Source organism: Gymnodraco acuticeps, unplaced genomic scaffold, assembly GCF_902827175.1.
Source record: "Gymnodraco acuticeps unplaced genomic scaffold, fGymAcu1.1, whole genome shotgun sequence".
Lineage (NCBI taxonomy): Eukaryota > Metazoa > Chordata > Actinopteri > Perciformes > Bathydraconidae > Gymnodraco > Gymnodraco acuticeps.
The window spans coordinates 64,543-83,144 of NW_022990947.1; the positions used below are offsets into that span (position 1 = coordinate 64,543).

The following is an 18,602-nucleotide window of genomic DNA, read 5'->3' on the forward strand; positions in this document are numbered from 1 at the left end:
TTTATTTCCTGTCCTTTAATAGAAATACAATTTATTTGGAATTCACTGAGTCCACCATTAATAATTAAATAGGTACAAACCAAATTGATTGTCTCACTGTTTGTGCAAAAAGCACATTATAAATAAAGTTTTCTTTTTTTTAAGAAACCGGGGACCTTAAACGGACCCATCAGTTTGGCAATTTCCAATGAAATGTTTTTAACAACGATTAGAAGATTTTAATTTGAAAATGTAACGACCAATATATATAATACGCTGTCAAAAATACATATGTATCGAGAGAAATACTAAGGTAATTGATGTACTGTCCAATATTACAAAAGCGTGTCGATGATTTTGATCAGGCGTTCAGCTCGGGACCCTGGTTGTGTATTCCCTCTGACAAGCAGCTATGGGATTAGCAAAATAGTCCAGAGATGTGTGTTGTCTCCTTGGTCACCTCTGAAACACATTGCACATTTAAATATTTGTTATTGTGACGTACCAGTGCTGATTTTTAGTACACCGCCCAACGGAAGTATGTTAATTTTGGGTAAATCTGGAAAACGAACTTGCCACCTCAGCTAACTCTGAGCTAGCTCATTAGCAGGCTCGGCTCGACGACATAATAGGCTGCTGTGTCTCTGGGAACACCGTGTGCTCGTCGTGTCAGATAAACCCAGCTAATCGAGGAGATTTTCTGACAATATCGTCGGTTTACTTAATATTTCACGATTGCCATTGTTGTGTAATCATCGGCCCAGGACGCGAGATGGATTGTCACTAGCTTACTTCGCCAGACCCGGTGTCTTCTCAGCGTTAGCGGAGCACTGCTCTCATAGCGCTGGCTAAAAATACACCTCTTGTGCGCCTCCAAAGGTGGTGGGCTAGTCACACTGGACTTGTCTTCCTCTTTTCTGGTCACCTTGTTCAGTGTTTGGCCCTCTACATGGTCACCGCAGTGAGTTTAAGACGACTGGAAGAACTAGCCGGACCCCGAGGTAGTGAACCCCGCCGGCCTGATCTAACGCCGCCTCGTACCGGCTGGTGGGCTTCAGGTCCACGGGTGACGAAACTGGGATTTTGCGGATCGGTGGCCGAACATCATTTTGCCCCAATGGCACTGTCGTGTAATTTAGTGGTAATATAACAAACCTTGGAACTTTGTGAAGGTCAGAGAAAAACGCTTTTGTGTCTGTCGGAGATCCATCTGTCCGCAGCACAGCAGCACCATGTCGGAGGATAACAATGCAGACAAGTTAATCAAGGTAAAAAAAATCACTAATTGAAATGTGGATCTTTATTCAAGTAGACAATGCATCATTCCCTCTGTAATGTAAGAATAATTATGTTTGGTCTTGCTTTAATGAAGTTTGGAGTGTAAACAAATGACATGTTTTAAACACTTATTACTATTCAGGTACATTGGAACGTGTAGTCGTGTAACATTTTAACTGATCTCAGTTAAAACTAGTTAACAATGAGATCCTTTACTGCATTACATAAGACAGTAAACCAAATAAAACCAGACAATCAACGACCAATAGAGGAAAGATAAATGGAAACACCTACACTGACAAGGAGAAGTCTTAAAAGTTGAGTTGACAAGATTGCTGAATATTGATGGTGGAAATTGTATTATCTTTTAAAGATAATGTCTAAACTATTGCAGAGTGACAGTTAGACGCTGATATCACTTGCTTCATTTACTTTATACTCCGGTCTGGGTCTAAAACAACATGTTTGTCAGTGTTTCTTCAGTTAACATGATCTTAGTGCTTATCCCTCTAAAATTATTCAAATGAAGACTGCACTAAGAAGTACACTTAGATATTGCTGTATCAGGATCTCATATATTGATATCCCTTCTTGACCGCACAATGGTTTTTCTGTGGGTTACACATAATAGAAATGCAAAATAAACAATCTGTTGATGGAAAGCTTTATGGATAATAATCATTACTGTGGAGTTCAGTTTTGACTGTCATAACTATGATATTTCTGTCTTACTCTTTGATTTATCAGGAATATTTCCAGGAGTTCTAGCTAAGACAGCACGGCAGCATTCATGTTTCACATAAATGAACAAACAACATGCATAACACCAGCAAAAAAAGTTTTAACAAGCCATATTAAAACAATTCACATGACTGAACAAGCGACAGACAAAGAGCAAACATCGAGTCATATTATGAACCAATGCATCATTACTTTTCTGTACTGGTCAAATTGTAGTTAATCCTCTTTTTCTTGTTAATCTAGGTTAAGGTGACTCTGTAGCTCACATCGGGATGAGGATGCAATACTTTTAAAGCACAATCATCCAAGACCGTTTTGGGAACTGACATGCCTAATTGGTCCGTGTGACTAAAGGTTGCAGCTACTGATCGTTTTGGAGTCAGCAGAGAATATAAATAAGGAGGCAGTTTGTGTCATATGGCATTATGGAGACATATCTACCATTGTTTTAATCTTCGGTTGAATAACACAAACCACCTTTCTCATACAAACTCATTGCTGTGTGCAGAAATCTGAATCTTAGACTAATTGAAATGCAGCTAATCTGCTACACTGAATCTTACATTTCTATCACCTTGGCTCAAGGATTTGTTCCTGGCTTGCTCCACTCAATATGTCACTGCCCAGGCATTTATGCCTGCAGTAAAATGTGATCTCAAGTGCCCCTGGCCCCCTGCTTTCACAGTTCAGTCAGAGTTGACTGGAGGGCCGCTACTGAGAACTTAAACACACACTGAGGTCCTTATAATGCTGAAAGATTCATGGGTTAGCTAGTTAGTTTTGGATTTACCCAGCTCCGCTTTATCAAGACCCTGGCATACTCTAAATCAGGGGTTCCCAACCCCCGGACCGGTACCGGGCCGCGGAGGTGTTACTGTCGGGCCGCGAAATAGCTGTGAGTTTATCGTAATATTTGCAGAATTATAAATATATACAAATATTTTATCGTAATATTTTTTTCAAAAAGTGTTTAATTTTTGCACCTATACCAGTCATATTATTTCATCCAGTAGCCTGGTTAAACTTTCACTAGAAAACTGTTAAAAATGCCATGGCTTTTATGATGTTCCGAGGGATTCGGCGGCTCAGCCTGGTCTCAGCCTCTTGTGCGCACGAGAAAGTTACCGGTGCGCCAAGTAGGAAGAGGAGCGCACAGGAGACAACCGTTTCATTGCAGACTGTTATGTTTATGTGGGGAAATGGCGGTGCATACATTATTTGAGATATATTTCAAACTCGGACTTCATTTTAAGGAAATGTCGGCCAGGGGTGTAGAGCTATTTGTTTAAGCACCGAATTGGCAAAACAGGAGAGTAAACCAGTCTGCCTTGATCTATGAATTCATGACTCTCACGGTATCTGCTGCCCGCAGCTGTTTTATAGAAGGAAAACCTCCTTCACTTCATGAAATGGCTGCAGCATCAGGAGGCAGCGGGACGTGTAACTCTGCTTCTGAGAAGTGCAGCACCAGCGCGCCGAGAGCTGTGCCTTTTTACGCACCGCCTTCGCTGTTTTTACCTTCATCAGAACAGCGAGTGACTGCAGGCTGATACGTGTTAACCACACACACCTCTACACACATCGAACTGCCCGATGACTCCCCCTTTTATTAGTTTTATGAAGGAGATGTCTAGTCACCAAGGCGCATGATGTGTGTGTGCAGCTCTGCTCAGCTCTGTGTTTGTGTCTGTCCGACACCGGCATTTGTTTTCAAATGACCATGAACAGTAATTTACACACATCTGGCTAACTCCATAGGTAGCCTATATGCGGGTGTTCCCAAAATAAATTAGTTTAATCTTAATCTCGAGGTAGTGCTAAATGCTGTCGGACGTGCACCGGAACGAACGTTACTATCATAATATCTTCTGAAAACAAATGCCAGTCACACACACACACACACACACACACACACACACACACACACACACAGACACAGACACAGACACAGACACAGACACAGACACAGACACAGACACAGACACAGACACAGACACAGACACACACACACACACACACCTCCTTCATAATGCGCCTTCACCTCGTTTTCCCATCACTGGATTATCCGTAAATCATACAAACAAAACCAAAACGTTGATTTACCTGTTTTCCCGTTTTGGTTTAAAAACTGAATAACGTCGGTTTTCCGTTTTTCCGAAAAACCAAAAAACGACACCGGTTCTTTTTTAAACGTTGTTAATATGTTTTGGATGCATATTGTTCTATTATTTGTTCAGGCTGTTACATACAATTAGCCTCTGTTGCTACCTGCTGGTGAGTAAATATTAAAATCAGTTAAAATTGACAACCGGTCCGCGATTTATTTTTGTATGTATCTGCCGGTCCTTGGCACAATAAAGGTTGGGAACCCCTGCTCTAAATGATTCTTTTTAAATAGCATCAAGATTTGTTAGATCCCATATCCAGGGCCACTAATGTTAGGCATAGTGAAGTCAGATGCTTCAAAGATATGAAGTTTATGGTAAAGACCCTGGGTAGCTGAGGTGTTCCTCATCCTGAATTATCATCATCATCAGGGTTTACACATACCTGGTTGGACTGGGCAGGGCAGTGATGGGGGGGGGGGATGATGGTGCCTGTTGGCAGGGCCACAGGATTAACTGCACCGTCTGGCCAAGACCAATATATTCTCAGGAAAGGAGGAAGAACGAAAGATGGTTCATTTAAATGAATTTACCTAAATACAGCACAAAGTTCAACATATTTACAAGCAAACAGTGAAACTAGATAGAATGTAGAATATATGTCTGAAACATGTTGTTTAGAAATATTTTGATACTTTTTTCGTTATGCTAAAGTTTCAATTGAAAGTCTAGGTACTGACAATGGTTAGGAATGGTCCTTCTAGTATAATCTTTTTTCTTTTTCTTCTCACTGAAAGTATCTTTGAAAAGCAAATCATACTGTCCAACTCTGCTGCAGACTTTGTTTCTTTTTACTTTCAAATATCTGATATACTGTTTGGTTGTGGTTTCTCCTCCCGACAGGACACATCCATTCTAGACGAGTACAGCATCAACTGGACACAGAAGTTGGGAGCGGGCATCAGTGGACCGGTCAGGTGAGAGTGAGACGGAGTGTGTCAAGAAGTACCTTCTGGAAGGTCTTTCTCTAGTCTGATATTTTCTTCAGTGTTTTTGATGCATAAGGTCAAAATGCTACTGCTGTGGACGCGTTTTAGAGCTGCAAATATGTGTCGACCAATCAAAAATGATCATTATGATAATTTTTTGTTGAAGTAATTGCTCATTCCAAAAACAATGCTGTTTTCAGCCTCGCAATATATATCGCTATTTTATATCATCTTACATTTACAATCTGGATTTTGAGTTTTCTAAATTTAGGATTTTGAGCAACTGGGGTGAACTTTTCTTGTTTTGAATTCTTTCTGGAGAAATAGTGCAGCAGAAACACATTATTAAATGGCATTTCAAAACAGTCATTAAAAAGCAAAGAGAATCAAATAAAAATAAAACAAGCCAATATATATGAAATACAAGAGCATTAATAAATAATTTGCTCCCACACGTTCGGCTTGCTATTCTTGGACTCAATCTTAAGAGAAAACAGTTATTCGTAAAGATAATGTGAAAATAATTATTAGTTGCAGCAATACTGTGTTGCCAAACTCAGAACTATGTTTTTATTAAACCAACACTTGGACAAGTATCTGGTATCTGTTTGTCATCTGAAAATCACCCATTTTCTTGGTTGTTGTCAATGGGAATGAGTTCAACTTCCACTGCTTGGAATTCCAGATAAACTACTTGGAAATCTGATATTCAGGGCAAAGCCCAGCTGTGAGAGGAGAGCCAACATCAAATTGAAATTACTTTGTAGTTTGGTTTGATCTAAAAGTAGTATACCACCATGACTCAGAATATTATTAAATTCCACGATAGAATTTATGAGAGCGATAACTATTGATATATATTTTGTTGTAGATTACACTTTTGGTCATCCCAACTGCAGCGTTTAGGTTTAATGTCAGAGCAAATGTAGATGATTTGCTAACTGAGCTGTCAAATGGACGCACGTTGGAACTGCTGCCAAACCCCCTCGCTACATGTTACTCCTGTGGTTTTATATTGCAGCGTGTTAACCAGCACAGTTTAACTTTTATCCTTGACACATTAACACATATTGGGATATGAAAAGGCCAGATGCTTGTCACTTGACGGGTCTTCAACAGACAGGACCAACCACGGATGTGTTTTGTCACAGTCGCAAACCTGAGGCCGAATATTGAGATGTTTGGCACCAGTACACGTTGGTACTAGTTTATGGGGGCTGATATGGTTCTGGCAGAATCCATACAACTGCAACATCCATGGCTTAATTCCAACCTTAAACCTTATCCCTGACAACTATGTTTACCTGTTTTTGACAGTGCTCTTGTGTAAATGAATACATGATAAGTGTTTTTGTGTCACTTTACTTGTTATGTTTGGTTTAACTCGCATAATAATAGACTTTTCATCATTATTAAGCTGCACTCGGATTAAAGATATCATTATTGTTGGTGCATGAGGGTTTAATGGTGAAACTCAGCAGTTTTCTTTATCTCCTCTCTGCATTTTCCCCTCAATCTTCTCCACCCTAACTCACGTTGCTGAAATATTTACAATAAGCAGCAATGACTTTTAACTATTTTTACACTAAACCCACCAAGAATGTACTTTTCATGTAGTGGTGGTGAATCTAAAGCACAAATGGCCGGAAAATGCTAGTTTGCACTATATGTGTTTCTCTAAAGGCTGTAATCTCTTCATAGAAATGTTTGTCTTTAGATGAATTCAGTTACAGAGAGGCAGTTGCAGCTTTAAACGCCTTCTGAGTTTTTTTCTCTCCCTGCCATGATGAAATCCAGCTAGTTGCAGGCTGTAATACTTTATATCAATGACGAGCATAGTGAGAAGGTGACTCAATAGCCCTACATGTAAACACTCTCTTAAGATTCATGCTGTACTCGGAACAAACCTTACTAAATCTGTCTGCAGCTTTCCTAACTCTCACTCTGATTCACAGAGATCTTATCTCATATACATCGTTTTTGATTCTCTTGCTCATCTCTTTGTGTTTCACAATACATTCAATTATTTTACTGTACTGGCCGCCCTCACTCAGTCTCTGTGACTCATTAGGTAGGTATTGCTTTCCACTTTCAGTGAAGTGAACTTTGGCCGAAGCAGAATGTTTCTCACAGTAATGCTTTAATAGTGTAATCTGAGTTTAAGGGCCTGTTTAAAGACTATTTGAGTCTTTTCTGCTCAGTGGAAAAGGGAAAGGAGTTTTCAGATAATTAAATGTTTATTAATTTGGTCCATGTATATTTATATAAAATGTATATATACAAATATGAGAGATGGCTTTATTTGGTTTGACTCATCTCAAAGATGCAGACATTATTCTATGTGCCATAACAAACTGAGATGTTGACAAAATACTGTTGCTAACTCTGTGTAGCCAGCTGCTTCTTTTTTTTTATCTCTGTCAGGTCAACTTTGACTTTACAGCACATAGTACTTTAGCACCTGTAAAACAATAATCAGATGGAAAGCAACCCCTACATAAGCACAACAAACTCATGTTGTGCAGCCGTTTGATTTTGACCGTTAGAAACTTTAATATTTAGAGATCAGTTGGTCTCACAAGATATTAAGCAGGACATTTCACGGTGGAACGATTATCAGTGCTCTCAGGTAGACAAATTAGGTGCTGGTAGTGGCAACTGTATCTGAATTAATTCATTTGACCTCAACCGACATATAAACAATATAACTGAAATAAGCTAATATCGGACAGTATAGCTGTAGTTCATACCAAACATATGCTACTGAATTTGTTGGTATTTGTTAAGAACTGATTTTCTATAAAGACACATAGTGATTACATTTGACACAGATTAAGCCCGACATCAATGACCATTAACAGAAACAACAGAAAACAGGAAAAGCCCTGCATGACCTCAGAAACTGCCTTATTGATTCTCTGTTTACATGATCACATCTGTGACACAGAGGGGGTGATATTGACTGAGATATTTGTCGACTCTTGTTTGCTTCCTGTTCAGAGTTTGTGTGAAGAAGTCATCTCAGGAACGCCTGGCCCTGAAGATCCTCATTGATCGCCCTAAAGCCAGGAATGAGGTTAGAGAAAAACACTGTTGCGAATTTTGATTAATGCCTGTTGTATATTTTCTCTGGCAGTATCAATATTCTTTGTTCTGTCTGCCTACCTGTTATCAACCTTTTTCAATTCCTGTTTTTATTTCCTAATCAATCTGCCTCCTCCTGTGCCTCCTTTGTCTGTTTTCATGGGAATCGTTGTCAGTAACATTGCGTGCGGTGTATCTAGCAGCCTCTCCATGTCAGGCAGCGAGACATGCAGTCAAAACAAGCACAGACGAGCCTCACACAAGCTGTCGCTGCCAAACTGTGAAAGCTGTCACTGTCAAGCAAATACTCACAGATTATAAACTGTGTATTATTCAGGCCCTATAATCATTTTTCTAAATGGGGGTGTATCTGGGGAAACTGCTACAATAACAATGAGTGCATGCTCTTTTCTTTAAAGGTTACAGTGTCTAGGTTAGGAATGTAATGGCTGCTGAATAGTGCACACGGGAGGCCTTTAAGTTACATTTTATGTCATTCCTTGAATGCATCTCTCGTGGCAAAGATACAGTTATATTTGAATCATTACAGTTGTTTACAAAAGGTGCACCTGCGTTGTACATATACACATTCCTGTGTATTCCCAGGACTGAAGCTGCTGCTCTGCTACATGCTGTTTCGGTACAACGTTACTCAGGCTGTGTAGATATTGTGTCAGGGTTTGTTGATGTAACACATTTAAACGGTGACACTAGACACATATTTAAGCTGTTTTTTCTCTAAATAATGACTGAGATACTTTTAATATGTAACAAATCAATGAGCTGTACTTTCAATTAAAGCAGAATTGACTTTGCCACCCACCATATATATTGAACTGAGGATATAAAATGTCATGTGTCTATAATGTAATAATAGACACAGTAGGAAAAAGCTGCACATGTTATTGCTCAGCCCCATTTCCTTTCTAATCAAAATGTGTATCAGTTGATCAGCAAGCGTGATAAGGTTGGTACTTATAATTAGGGATGCACCGAATATTCGGCCACCGAAAATTATCGGCCGAAAATGGTTAAAAAGGCCCTTTCGGCCGAAAGGGTTTTAGCACCGAAAAAATATCACCGAATGTCAGAACAGGCTTACGTTGGTAACCTAACGTGTTGTTGTGATGACGTAATAAAGACGCGGCGACCATGCTCGCGGCTGGCTCACAGGGGGGGGGGGGGAACATTGACCTTTGTCATCGAGATTGCCCTGAGCCTTTAACAAATCGTATTAAATAATCTGATGACAGACTGTAAACAGAATAGCTGAAATTTTAACAAACTAAATAACTCAGTTACCTCTAATCATTAACCCATGTTTGTATCATGTAGTTAACTCCGTGTGTTGCTGCTAGCATACATAACACCTGACGTGGAAACGTTACTCGTGGATGGGGCTACAGAGCTGCTAGAAAGACGGTCGAACCCGGTACATTCCTCCGTCTGCATGCGGTGCACTTTTGCTAAATGTTTAGACAAATTGCTCGTGCTTACATGCTAAACTCTTATTGCACTTATGGTAACAAGTATTCTCCACATCGAGACGGGTAAAGTTTAACCACACCTCGGAGCGCGTTCTCTCCGCCATCTCCGCAGTGTGCTCCGCTGCATGTAGCAGCTGCGTGTGTGTAAACTGCCCCGCCCCCTCGCACACAGACGGGGGAGAGAGATCTCGTCTGATCGAAAATACATCATAGACGCATTTGTTGTCTTTGCATATTAGAAACGAGTTGGCGACACTAAGACTGCGATATAATGTTTTTTAGCAATAATACATGACATATATAAATGTACTGTATGCATTCAAAAGTGCTGAATAAATGTTTTATGGACCCATAATAGTGATTATTATTTAAGTTAAGTTTTGCCATAATCATGTCTATTTCCATAATCAGGTAGCTGAACAACATTGGTAAAAAATGTATACATTATATATATATATTTCTATTAATCATTTTCGGCCTTTCGGCATTCGGTTTTCGGCCAACTGTTTCCTATTTTCGGTATCGGTTTCGGCCAAGAATTTCCCATTCGGTGCACCCCTACTTATAATGCAGTTATCTCTACTGAGGCGGACCATGTGAGGTGTCATGATTGCTGTAGTTTTAACACAATTATCACGTCCTGTGTTCCCACACTCAACACCTTCCAAAATCATTAGGACAGAGTGGTTTCATCAAGGAAAGGATGCTTTAGTGTTGTAGTTATTTCTCATGGGTTTCTTGATAAAACTCCTATATATTTAAGTTAAATATATTTTACAGGGTGTCTGATTCTCTTCCATGCAGGTGCGTCTCCATATGATGTGTGCACACCACCCAAACATAGTGCAAATCCTGGAGGTTTACGCCAACAGTGTCCAGTTCCCACACGAGTCCAGCCCAAGGTGTGAATGTGTGGAATCAATCATTATTTGTATTAAGTGTACGGAAATCCTTTTCCTCTGACACATCCACACGTCCTCTTCATCTTTACAGAGCGAGGCTCCTAATTGTTATGGAGATGATGGAGGGAGGCGAGCTTTTCCACAGAATCAGTCAGCACAGGCACTTTACCGAAAAGATGGCCAGCCAGGTCACTAAACAGGTAAGTGAGCTCACCCTCTCTCTCTCTCTCTCTCTCACTCACTCACTCACTCACTCACTCACTCACTCACTCACTCACTCACTCACTCACTCTGTTGTTTTTTTCCCTCGATGTGATTTCTAAATGTCTAGTTTTTTCCTGTCAGTCAGTCTTGGTCCACTAGTGACTGTCTTTGTGTGAAACACCTTTCCTCTGTGTGTAACCGCCTCCCCGTGTCATTAGCAGCCCCCCCTCTGCTGCACATGAGGCAGTTGAACACTGAGACTCGTGGTCAAAAGAAGCAACACACTCCGACTCACATCCAGTGTGTCTGAAGGTTGCTTTGACACACTCACACACACACATAGAGTGGTGTCTCAGTCTGATGTCTCTTCCCCCTATAGATCAGTCAAGCCTTGGAACATTGTCACTCCCTAAATATTGCACATCGTGACCTGAAGCCAGAGAACCTGCTTTTTAAGGATAACTCTCTGGTAAGTAGATGAAGTTGCAAACATATATATGGCAATTTTCAAATGTACCCCGACAGATGCCACGACTGAGTCTGCTGCTACAAATGAGAATACACTTTGTGGGACTGTAAGGCTGCAGCTTTACTTTTTGAGAAACTGTAACAAAGAAAATATACTGTGTGCATTTAGCAGAAAACGGCAAAGATAACTTGTAAACCTGCATCTTCAGTCCTAGACTTGACCTTTATCTAGCAGCAGCTAGAATGTATTTATAAAAATAATATTTTTTTTAAAAGTAATAATTGTTTCTGTCCGCTCCTCAGGATGCACCTGTGAAGTTGTGTGACTTTGGCTTTGCCAAAATTGATCAAGGGGACTTGATGACCCCTCAGTTCACTCCCTACTATGTAGCACCTCAGGTAAAAAGTGAACGTAGAATTCGTACAACGAAAGTTGTTAAATGTAAACATACATATATTTAAAACATCTTAAATGTAGTAATAATGAAAGCTGATGTCAACAATGTCCCCTTCTGCTGTCATTACTGTTCAGGTACTTGAGGCTCAAAGAAGACACCAGAAAGAAAAGTCTGGAATTATACCTACCTCACCCACTCCTTATACCTATAACAAGGTGAGAAGAAAATGTGTTGTAATAAACATTTTGTCCAACTGTGGCGAGTATTTTTTTACTACTAGTAAAAAAACAACAAAACCCAAAATATTTTTTGACAAACTTTCTTTTCCTATGGTTCTTCAGAGCTGTGACTTGTGGTCTCTCGGAGTGATCATCTACGTGATGCTCTGCGGCTATCCTCCCTTCTACTCCAAGCACCACAGTCGCACCATCCCAAAGGACATGAGGAAGAAGATCATGACGGGAAGCTTCGACTTCCCTGAAGATGAGTGGAGCCAGATCTCTGAGATGGCCAAGGACATTGTCCGCAAGTAAGTCGTTTTTTTCTCCCTGCTATTATCTGGGAATTCATCTTGTTGTCCCAGAACATGGCATTTCCACCTTTCCCACTTTACCATCCCTCATTCAACTTTCGTCTGGTCATTAATGTGTACTCCCTCCTGCCCCCTGCAGGCTGCTGAAGGTGAAGCCAGAGGAGAGGCTCACTATTGAGGGTGTCTTGGATCACCCTTGGCTTAACTGCACGGAGGCTCTGGACAACGTGCTGCCCTCAGCGCAGATGATGATGGACAAGGTCAGTGGGAAGTGCAAAATCTTGCATTGCACAAATGCTATGCTTCTGTTCCTGTTACAAGTGACCAGTGTTGGGACTAACGCGTTACTGTAACGCAACTACCTTTTGCGGTAACTAATAACGTTACTAGTTACCTATTCTCATTCAGTAACGCCGTTATAGTTACTGTGATTTAAATGGGTGCGTTACTGCGAGTACACATGCTGCAGAGCAACTATTTCAAGTATACTACGTCATAGAGTTGCGCAGAATGCTGGGCATTTAACATGCATTTAAACAGTCCTTCGGCGCCACTCGATGACGTAGTATACTTGAAATAGTTGCTCTGCAGCAGTTTTACTCGCGATTGAGAAACGGCCCGAATCTCCCTGCGGATGTAACTTACAGGCGAATACAGTGATGTCCTCTCACAGTACCATGGAAAAGTGAAAGTGACCAGAGAGGAGTGATGATTGGTTAACGCGGGGTAACATTTCAGGGTAAGCCAATCAGAGACAGAGTTGGGCGGGTCTTGCCTTATGGGGAAAATACAGACACACACACACACACACACACACACACACACACACACACACACACACACACACACACACACACACACACACACACACACAGGCAGATGCAAGTATCAGCGAGAGCAGCAGCGCATTTACAACTTGGAGATATAACCACTATTTTCAATTTGTGGGGATAAAGGACGCAAAAAATATTACGGTCAAATGTAAACTGTGTGCAGGACAGAAAGCATTGTCCACTTGATTGTTGAGGCTACAATAAAGATGCCTGTCAAAATGTCTAAACATATCTTTTGTGTTTTATTGTTCCACTACATTTCATAATGATAATTGCTACAATGATGGGGAGTTGTCTTTTCTCTTACTGTGCCACAGAACAACACAAAAACTTGTATTTGTATTGTTATTATTTTTAAAGTAAAGTAATTTGTTACTAGTTACTTGTATAATTTAGTAACTAATAAAGTAACTAGTTACTTTTTTGAGAGCAGTAACTATAACTATTACTAGTTACTTTTTAAAAGTAACTTTCCCAACACTGCAAGTGACTGAGAGTTCTTCAGGATACAAGTGACCTCTTCTTCATTTCCTTCATTCCCCCCCTCTCCCCTTGCAGGCGGTAGTGGCTGGTATCCAGCAGGCCCATGCAGAGCAGCTGGCCAACATGAGAATTCAGGATCTGAACGTCAGCCTGAAGCCTCTTAACTCTGTCAACAACCCAATCCTCAGGAAGCGGAAACTACTAGGGTACCACTGCTTTTACAGTTTTTGTGTATATAAAAACCTTTTTCATCTTGTGCTTTTTGAGAAGGTTCTTCTGATGTTTCTATCTGCAGTCCTCTGGCAAAGTATTACTCTGTGTTTGTCTTCTTTAGTAACTGTTCTCCTAATGAGGTCAAAGATTGGTCTTTAATTGTGCTTTGGTGCAGCCCCAAGCCCAGTGATGGTTTCTTCATCCATGATCCAGAGAACGGAGGGGACGACTCCAACGTAGCGCTGGAAAAATTACGAGACGTCATTGCACAGTGTATACTACCACAAGCTGGTGAGTAACCCATGCTTTGAAATTATAATAAAGTCGACTAACATTGCATCACCAAAAATACTGATACGTCATAAAGTAACACATATTCAAAATAAACATGGCGGACTTCTAATTAAGTTGTATAAGCTATATATATATTATATTCAATAGGGCATAATTGTGATGTTTTTTTTTGTGTGTGTCCAGGAGAGAACGAAGATGAGAAGCTGAACGAGGTGATGTATGACGCCTGGAGGTTCAACAGAGACTGCAAACAGCTGAGAGACGGGCTGCCGGGCCTCAGCTGGGACGGTCAGTACCAAATCATCTGCTCTATATCTGGCAAATAGCATCCTTATTTCCTATTGTTATAATCAATTAAAATGTAAGAACTATAATAAATTACCCTTGGTTTTCATTCATTGTTAATTATCTTGTAATAGCAACATAACTATTGAATATTTGCATTTTCCCTCGTCCATATTTTCTGGCTTTATTTGCTTTATCTGCCTGCCAAAGAATCTGCAAACACAGCTCAGTTTTCCGTATCACAAATAAATAACAGAGAAGTTCCATTGCAGTTCACACTGGAGGTGATTTTGAAGGTCTGGTGGTCAGTTGATTCACTTTTTAGGCCATTTTTCAAACAAAGATGCCAATTAAACCTAATATGCAGACCCTCAAAATTGAGTCTTCTGCTGTTCTTCGTCTTTTGAAGTAATCAATTTAACATTTTATGATTTTGGACTAAACAAAATAATATAAGGTGTCAGCTAAGCTGTAAAATTCTTAAAAAGTATTATTACTTCCCTTGTCCTTAACCGCAAGCTTTTTTTCATTGCAGGACGATCCTTCTCCGATAAAGTCGACCGCTTGAAATTGGCTGAAATAGTGAAGCAGGCCATCGAAGAGAAGACAAATCTTGAAGAATCTCATTAGCAACCGCTGTCTTTCTATCTTCTTTTTATATTGTTTATTATATCTCTTTTTAACCCATATCTGTAAAGAGGCTTTTTTATGTAAAATGATGTGCTAACTTTTGTTTTCTCTTGAATTCACTTGCAAGACCTATTGTACAGCTGTAGATATATTTCAAAGAGGACTCATTGGTACTACAATTTTTTTTTTTTAAAGAACACTTGCGAAGAACATTGAAAAAAAACAACAACTATATTTTCATTTTTGCAAAAAAAGAAAAAATCAGTTGAAGAAATTATTTTCTGGGAGGGAATTTGTATTCGCTGCTTTCCAAGGAGTCGCCTGTTTTAGCCCAGATATTTCATTTTATTCCGTTTTCTTACGTTTTAATCATTTTAAGAGTTGTATTTATTCAAGCACAGATTTCCTTATTTTATACCTAAACTGTAGCCTGGCAGCGGGCTCAAAGTCAAGAGAAGCTGTCGACGCTGTGACTCTGTTCTTCCAAACACTCTTGATTCAGTGTGCATTTAAATTATATAAATCTTTGTTTTTGTGTAACTTTTCCTTAACTTTTTGTTGTGTAGAGATCAAGGTAAGCTGCAAATAGAGGTAAAGGAAAGTGTCTAGAAATATACAAATGCAGCCCCAAATGAGTTTTGTCACAACCCCTTTTTTTGAAGCCAGTAAGATATGGCACCAAAAGATAGACTGCAAAGCAGGAACCCTGTGGCTCATTTGGTTTAATGAGTTTTGACCAAAAAAAGTCCTCCTACTAGCTTTTAACTGTCTCATCGCCTTCTTTAAAAGATGCAATTTTAAGTTCCAGTTAATTTAAGAATTTGTTGTCAAACTGAACTCAAGAAATGAACTTTTATAGGCTCAACTAAATCCATGTAGGTTTTACAAGCTGCGTTAAACTCACACACAGGAAGTGATCATACTGATTGTCAGCGTCTGAAGTTTGTATCTGGCAAGTAAAATGAAGTGAATTGTTTTATATAAAGGTTTTTCTTAAAGGTCTTCCCATTTCTGATGTGACTCTAAAGGTCTTGGGTTCAGTCTGCAGTTAAAGTTGTGAAAACTGACCTGAACTGCTTTGACGTAAAGTTGTTTCTACTGCAATTCATACCGGAGTCAACTAATATTTAAGTACCTTTTTTAAAGCAAGAGTGTTTGCTACTTGAGTCAGCAGAAACACCGAGCGTCTGTGGTTCAATGTAGGCCATGAATTTATACAAGAAAAGATCATTAGAAGGGTTTCAGCAGCCAGTCCGTCTCAGTCTCATTACACTTGCAATAGGGCAATAATTATGATCATGAATTCATAGTGCTTGTATATGGTACTGAAATATGATGTATCAACTTGTCAGTATTCTATCTGAATGGCAGCAAATGCTCCCTGCCTTCACTCATCCCGATCCGTTAGCTTTAAGTATTTGTCATGAATTAGCGACATTGTTCTGCTCTCGTCATATCTTATATTATTTCTTCAAAAAGGGGTTGTAAGAAGGGATTCCTGTTTAGGTGTTTTCAACAGAACAAGCCTCAGTTAGCTGGAGGTTCTCTTGATCAGTGCCTGATTATATCTTCTATATCGTTTTCTGTTTTGAAAATATTCTTAAGTGTATGAAATCCCCTTTTGCTAAGGTCTTATCTTCATACGGATGATATTTTCATGTCAAGAATAATGCATTAGTCTTTTCTTCATCTAAACGAAAAGTCTATCGTGCATTATTACCAAACATCACTGCAATAGGTTGTTGCTGTCCTGTGAAAACAAGTTTTATTTAGATTACCTAAAGGATAAGGTGTTTCTTTTTAAGTGGAGAAAATGATCCTTCTTCAGACACTAAATAAACCATTTAAAAACACATTGGATTATCTGTAAAATATAGTCTCATAACAAAAGGAGTTGTATTTACTTATAGGAGACAGCACAGTGATATTTAAACTGATCTTTTTCACACCATTTGCAACCAACATGCAGTTTAAAGATGATCTTTCTTATTCCAGTTTGTGTTTAGCAAGAGCAATCATTACGTACATGATTCTGAGAGATTAGTTTGACTCATGGTTTCTTATACAGTCTGATGATATCCACGGCAAGTGTCTGAAAAGGACTTGGTTATAATTGCAACATTTCACTCAAGTGTGCCTTGTTGATCTGGCGACATACTCCCCCTTTTACTGCTCTTATCAATACAGTGAATTACAGGGTGAAGTGGAGACTCAGTGTAAATAGTGATTGGTGTTTGTCCTTTTGGATGTGATTTGCTTTTTTTCCTGTTCAGAAATGACGGTTTTCATGACACAAATTTGTTTTTTGGTTGCACCTCTAACAAATTAAAGAGATAGTTCAACATTTTTGGAAATAGGCTTATGCACTTTCTTGCTGTGAAATTACATGAAGACTGGAAACGGAGAAACTATGGCCTGTAATTCATCCTTTTACCTTTTTACTACCTAATGTGATTAAATGACTCCCAGCCAAAAAATGGTCCGGATACAAACACATAACCTTCTTTAAAAAAAGTTTAAACTTTGTTTTTTTGTACGTGCAATAGAAGTGCACGTGTCTTATAATTAACAGAAAGTGATATTTGAGTGTTATCAACCTCATACCGCCACAAAGCAAATTAAGCGTATTCCACAAAATGGCCATTTCTGCTTTAATTCATCAGCAGTTTTTGTTTGTTGGATCATACAGACATATGTCTTTCAGTGTTTCACTAAAAGTGGAACTTAATGCTTTTTTTGTTTTTAATTTATCTGTTTTATCTGTATGTCATTCATGTGTGTGTGTGTGTGTCTGGTTCAGTATGCTAAGCCTAATCTGTATTACTGGAGGCCTATAAATGAATCAGAGCTGCTACCTCCCGGCCACAAATAACAGACTTTATATCCTCTGCTACCTGAAAGAGCATTGTTGTTGAAGGGTAGTGTATTTATTTTGTACTGTAAAGTCAAGGCATGTATCTTGATATTTGATACTAACAATTAAAACCCCAAGGGGAATAACACAGTCCAGCTCAGACACCATGCTGTTTGCTGCTGTCCCTGAGGGCAGCTGGTTTTAAAGATGGTACCTCCCTCTCACCCTTATACTGGGCGGAGCTGATGCCCTCAGACATGCATTCAGGCTTACTGCGCTTTAGACATATTTCAAAAATAGGATTTTATATAAGGACAGATTTCTTGTTCCCTCGATGGATGCTGACTGACGATGAATATCTGTACTTTTTTGATATATCATTAGAAATGACCTGAAAGGCAGAAATAGTGTAGGGGCATTTCCTTTTCTTGATAAATACCATGTTGCTTCCATTTTTATACAGTTTTGAGCCATCCCTGGGATAAGTGAGGAAGAAATGTTGAGGAAAGGAAATAGTTTCAAGCGTCGGAGGCTTTATCTGCTTTTGTTTGTTTTCCCCTGGACTGGCAGTGATGTAGCGTACCTGAATCTCTCATGAAGACTTGCTGTATTTCTGTCTTCACATCAACATTCTGTCTTTTCTGTCTTTTTTTGGAACATCAACATGCTGACTTTGTAATAAAGGAACTCTTTGAAAAAAATGTATATTGTTTACATTTCTACACAGAGTATGGTATTACTTTAAACGTAAAGGATTTGTTTGCACACTTACAGTTAGTAATGACAGGAATTTGGCTTGATGTGAGAAGCTTAAAGTATTAAGTTATAATCTCCAGTATAGCT

At 39.4% G+C, this 18,602-nt stretch overlaps 1 protein-coding gene across 2 annotated transcripts; it reads left to right on the forward strand.

Moving 5' to 3' along the window:
* Positions 1-343: 343 nt before the first annotated feature.
* mapkapk5 (MAPK activated protein kinase 5) lies at positions 344-18,460 on the forward strand. 2 transcript variants are annotated; one of them, XM_034234927.1, is made up of 14 exons: positions 347-1,247; positions 5,007-5,080; positions 8,093-8,168; positions 10,468-10,565; positions 10,657-10,765; positions 11,149-11,238; positions 11,541-11,636; positions 11,770-11,850; positions 11,977-12,164; positions 12,307-12,427; positions 13,559-13,689; positions 13,872-13,987; positions 14,174-14,278; positions 14,811-18,460. In XM_034234927.1, the coding sequence occupies exons 1-14, from the start codon at positions 1,212-1,214 to the stop codon at positions 14,903-14,905; spliced, it is 1,416 nt and encodes a 471-aa protein (XP_034090818.1). In that variant the 5' UTR covers positions 347-1,211; the 3' UTR covers positions 14,906-18,460. The 2 variants fall into 2 exon arrangements, with proteins under 2 accessions (XP_034090819.1, XP_034090818.1); XM_034234928.1 differs by lacking the exon at positions 11,149-11,238 and having other exon boundaries at positions 344-1,247.
* The last annotated feature ends 142 nt before the right edge of the window (positions 18,461-18,602 follow it).

Coding starts and splice junctions, on each gene's coding strand:
- mapkapk5 (XM_034234927.1), top strand. CDS start 1,212: ATGTCGGAGGATAACAATGCAGACAAGTTAATCAAG. Junction 8,169..10,467: donor GCCCTAAAGCCAGGAATGAG/GTTAGAGAAAAA, acceptor TCTTCCATGCAG/GTGCGTCTCCATATGATGTG. Junction 13,690..13,871: donor AGGAAGCGGAAACTACTAGG/GTACCACTGCTT, acceptor GCTTTGGTGCAG/CCCCAAGCCCAGTGATGGTT.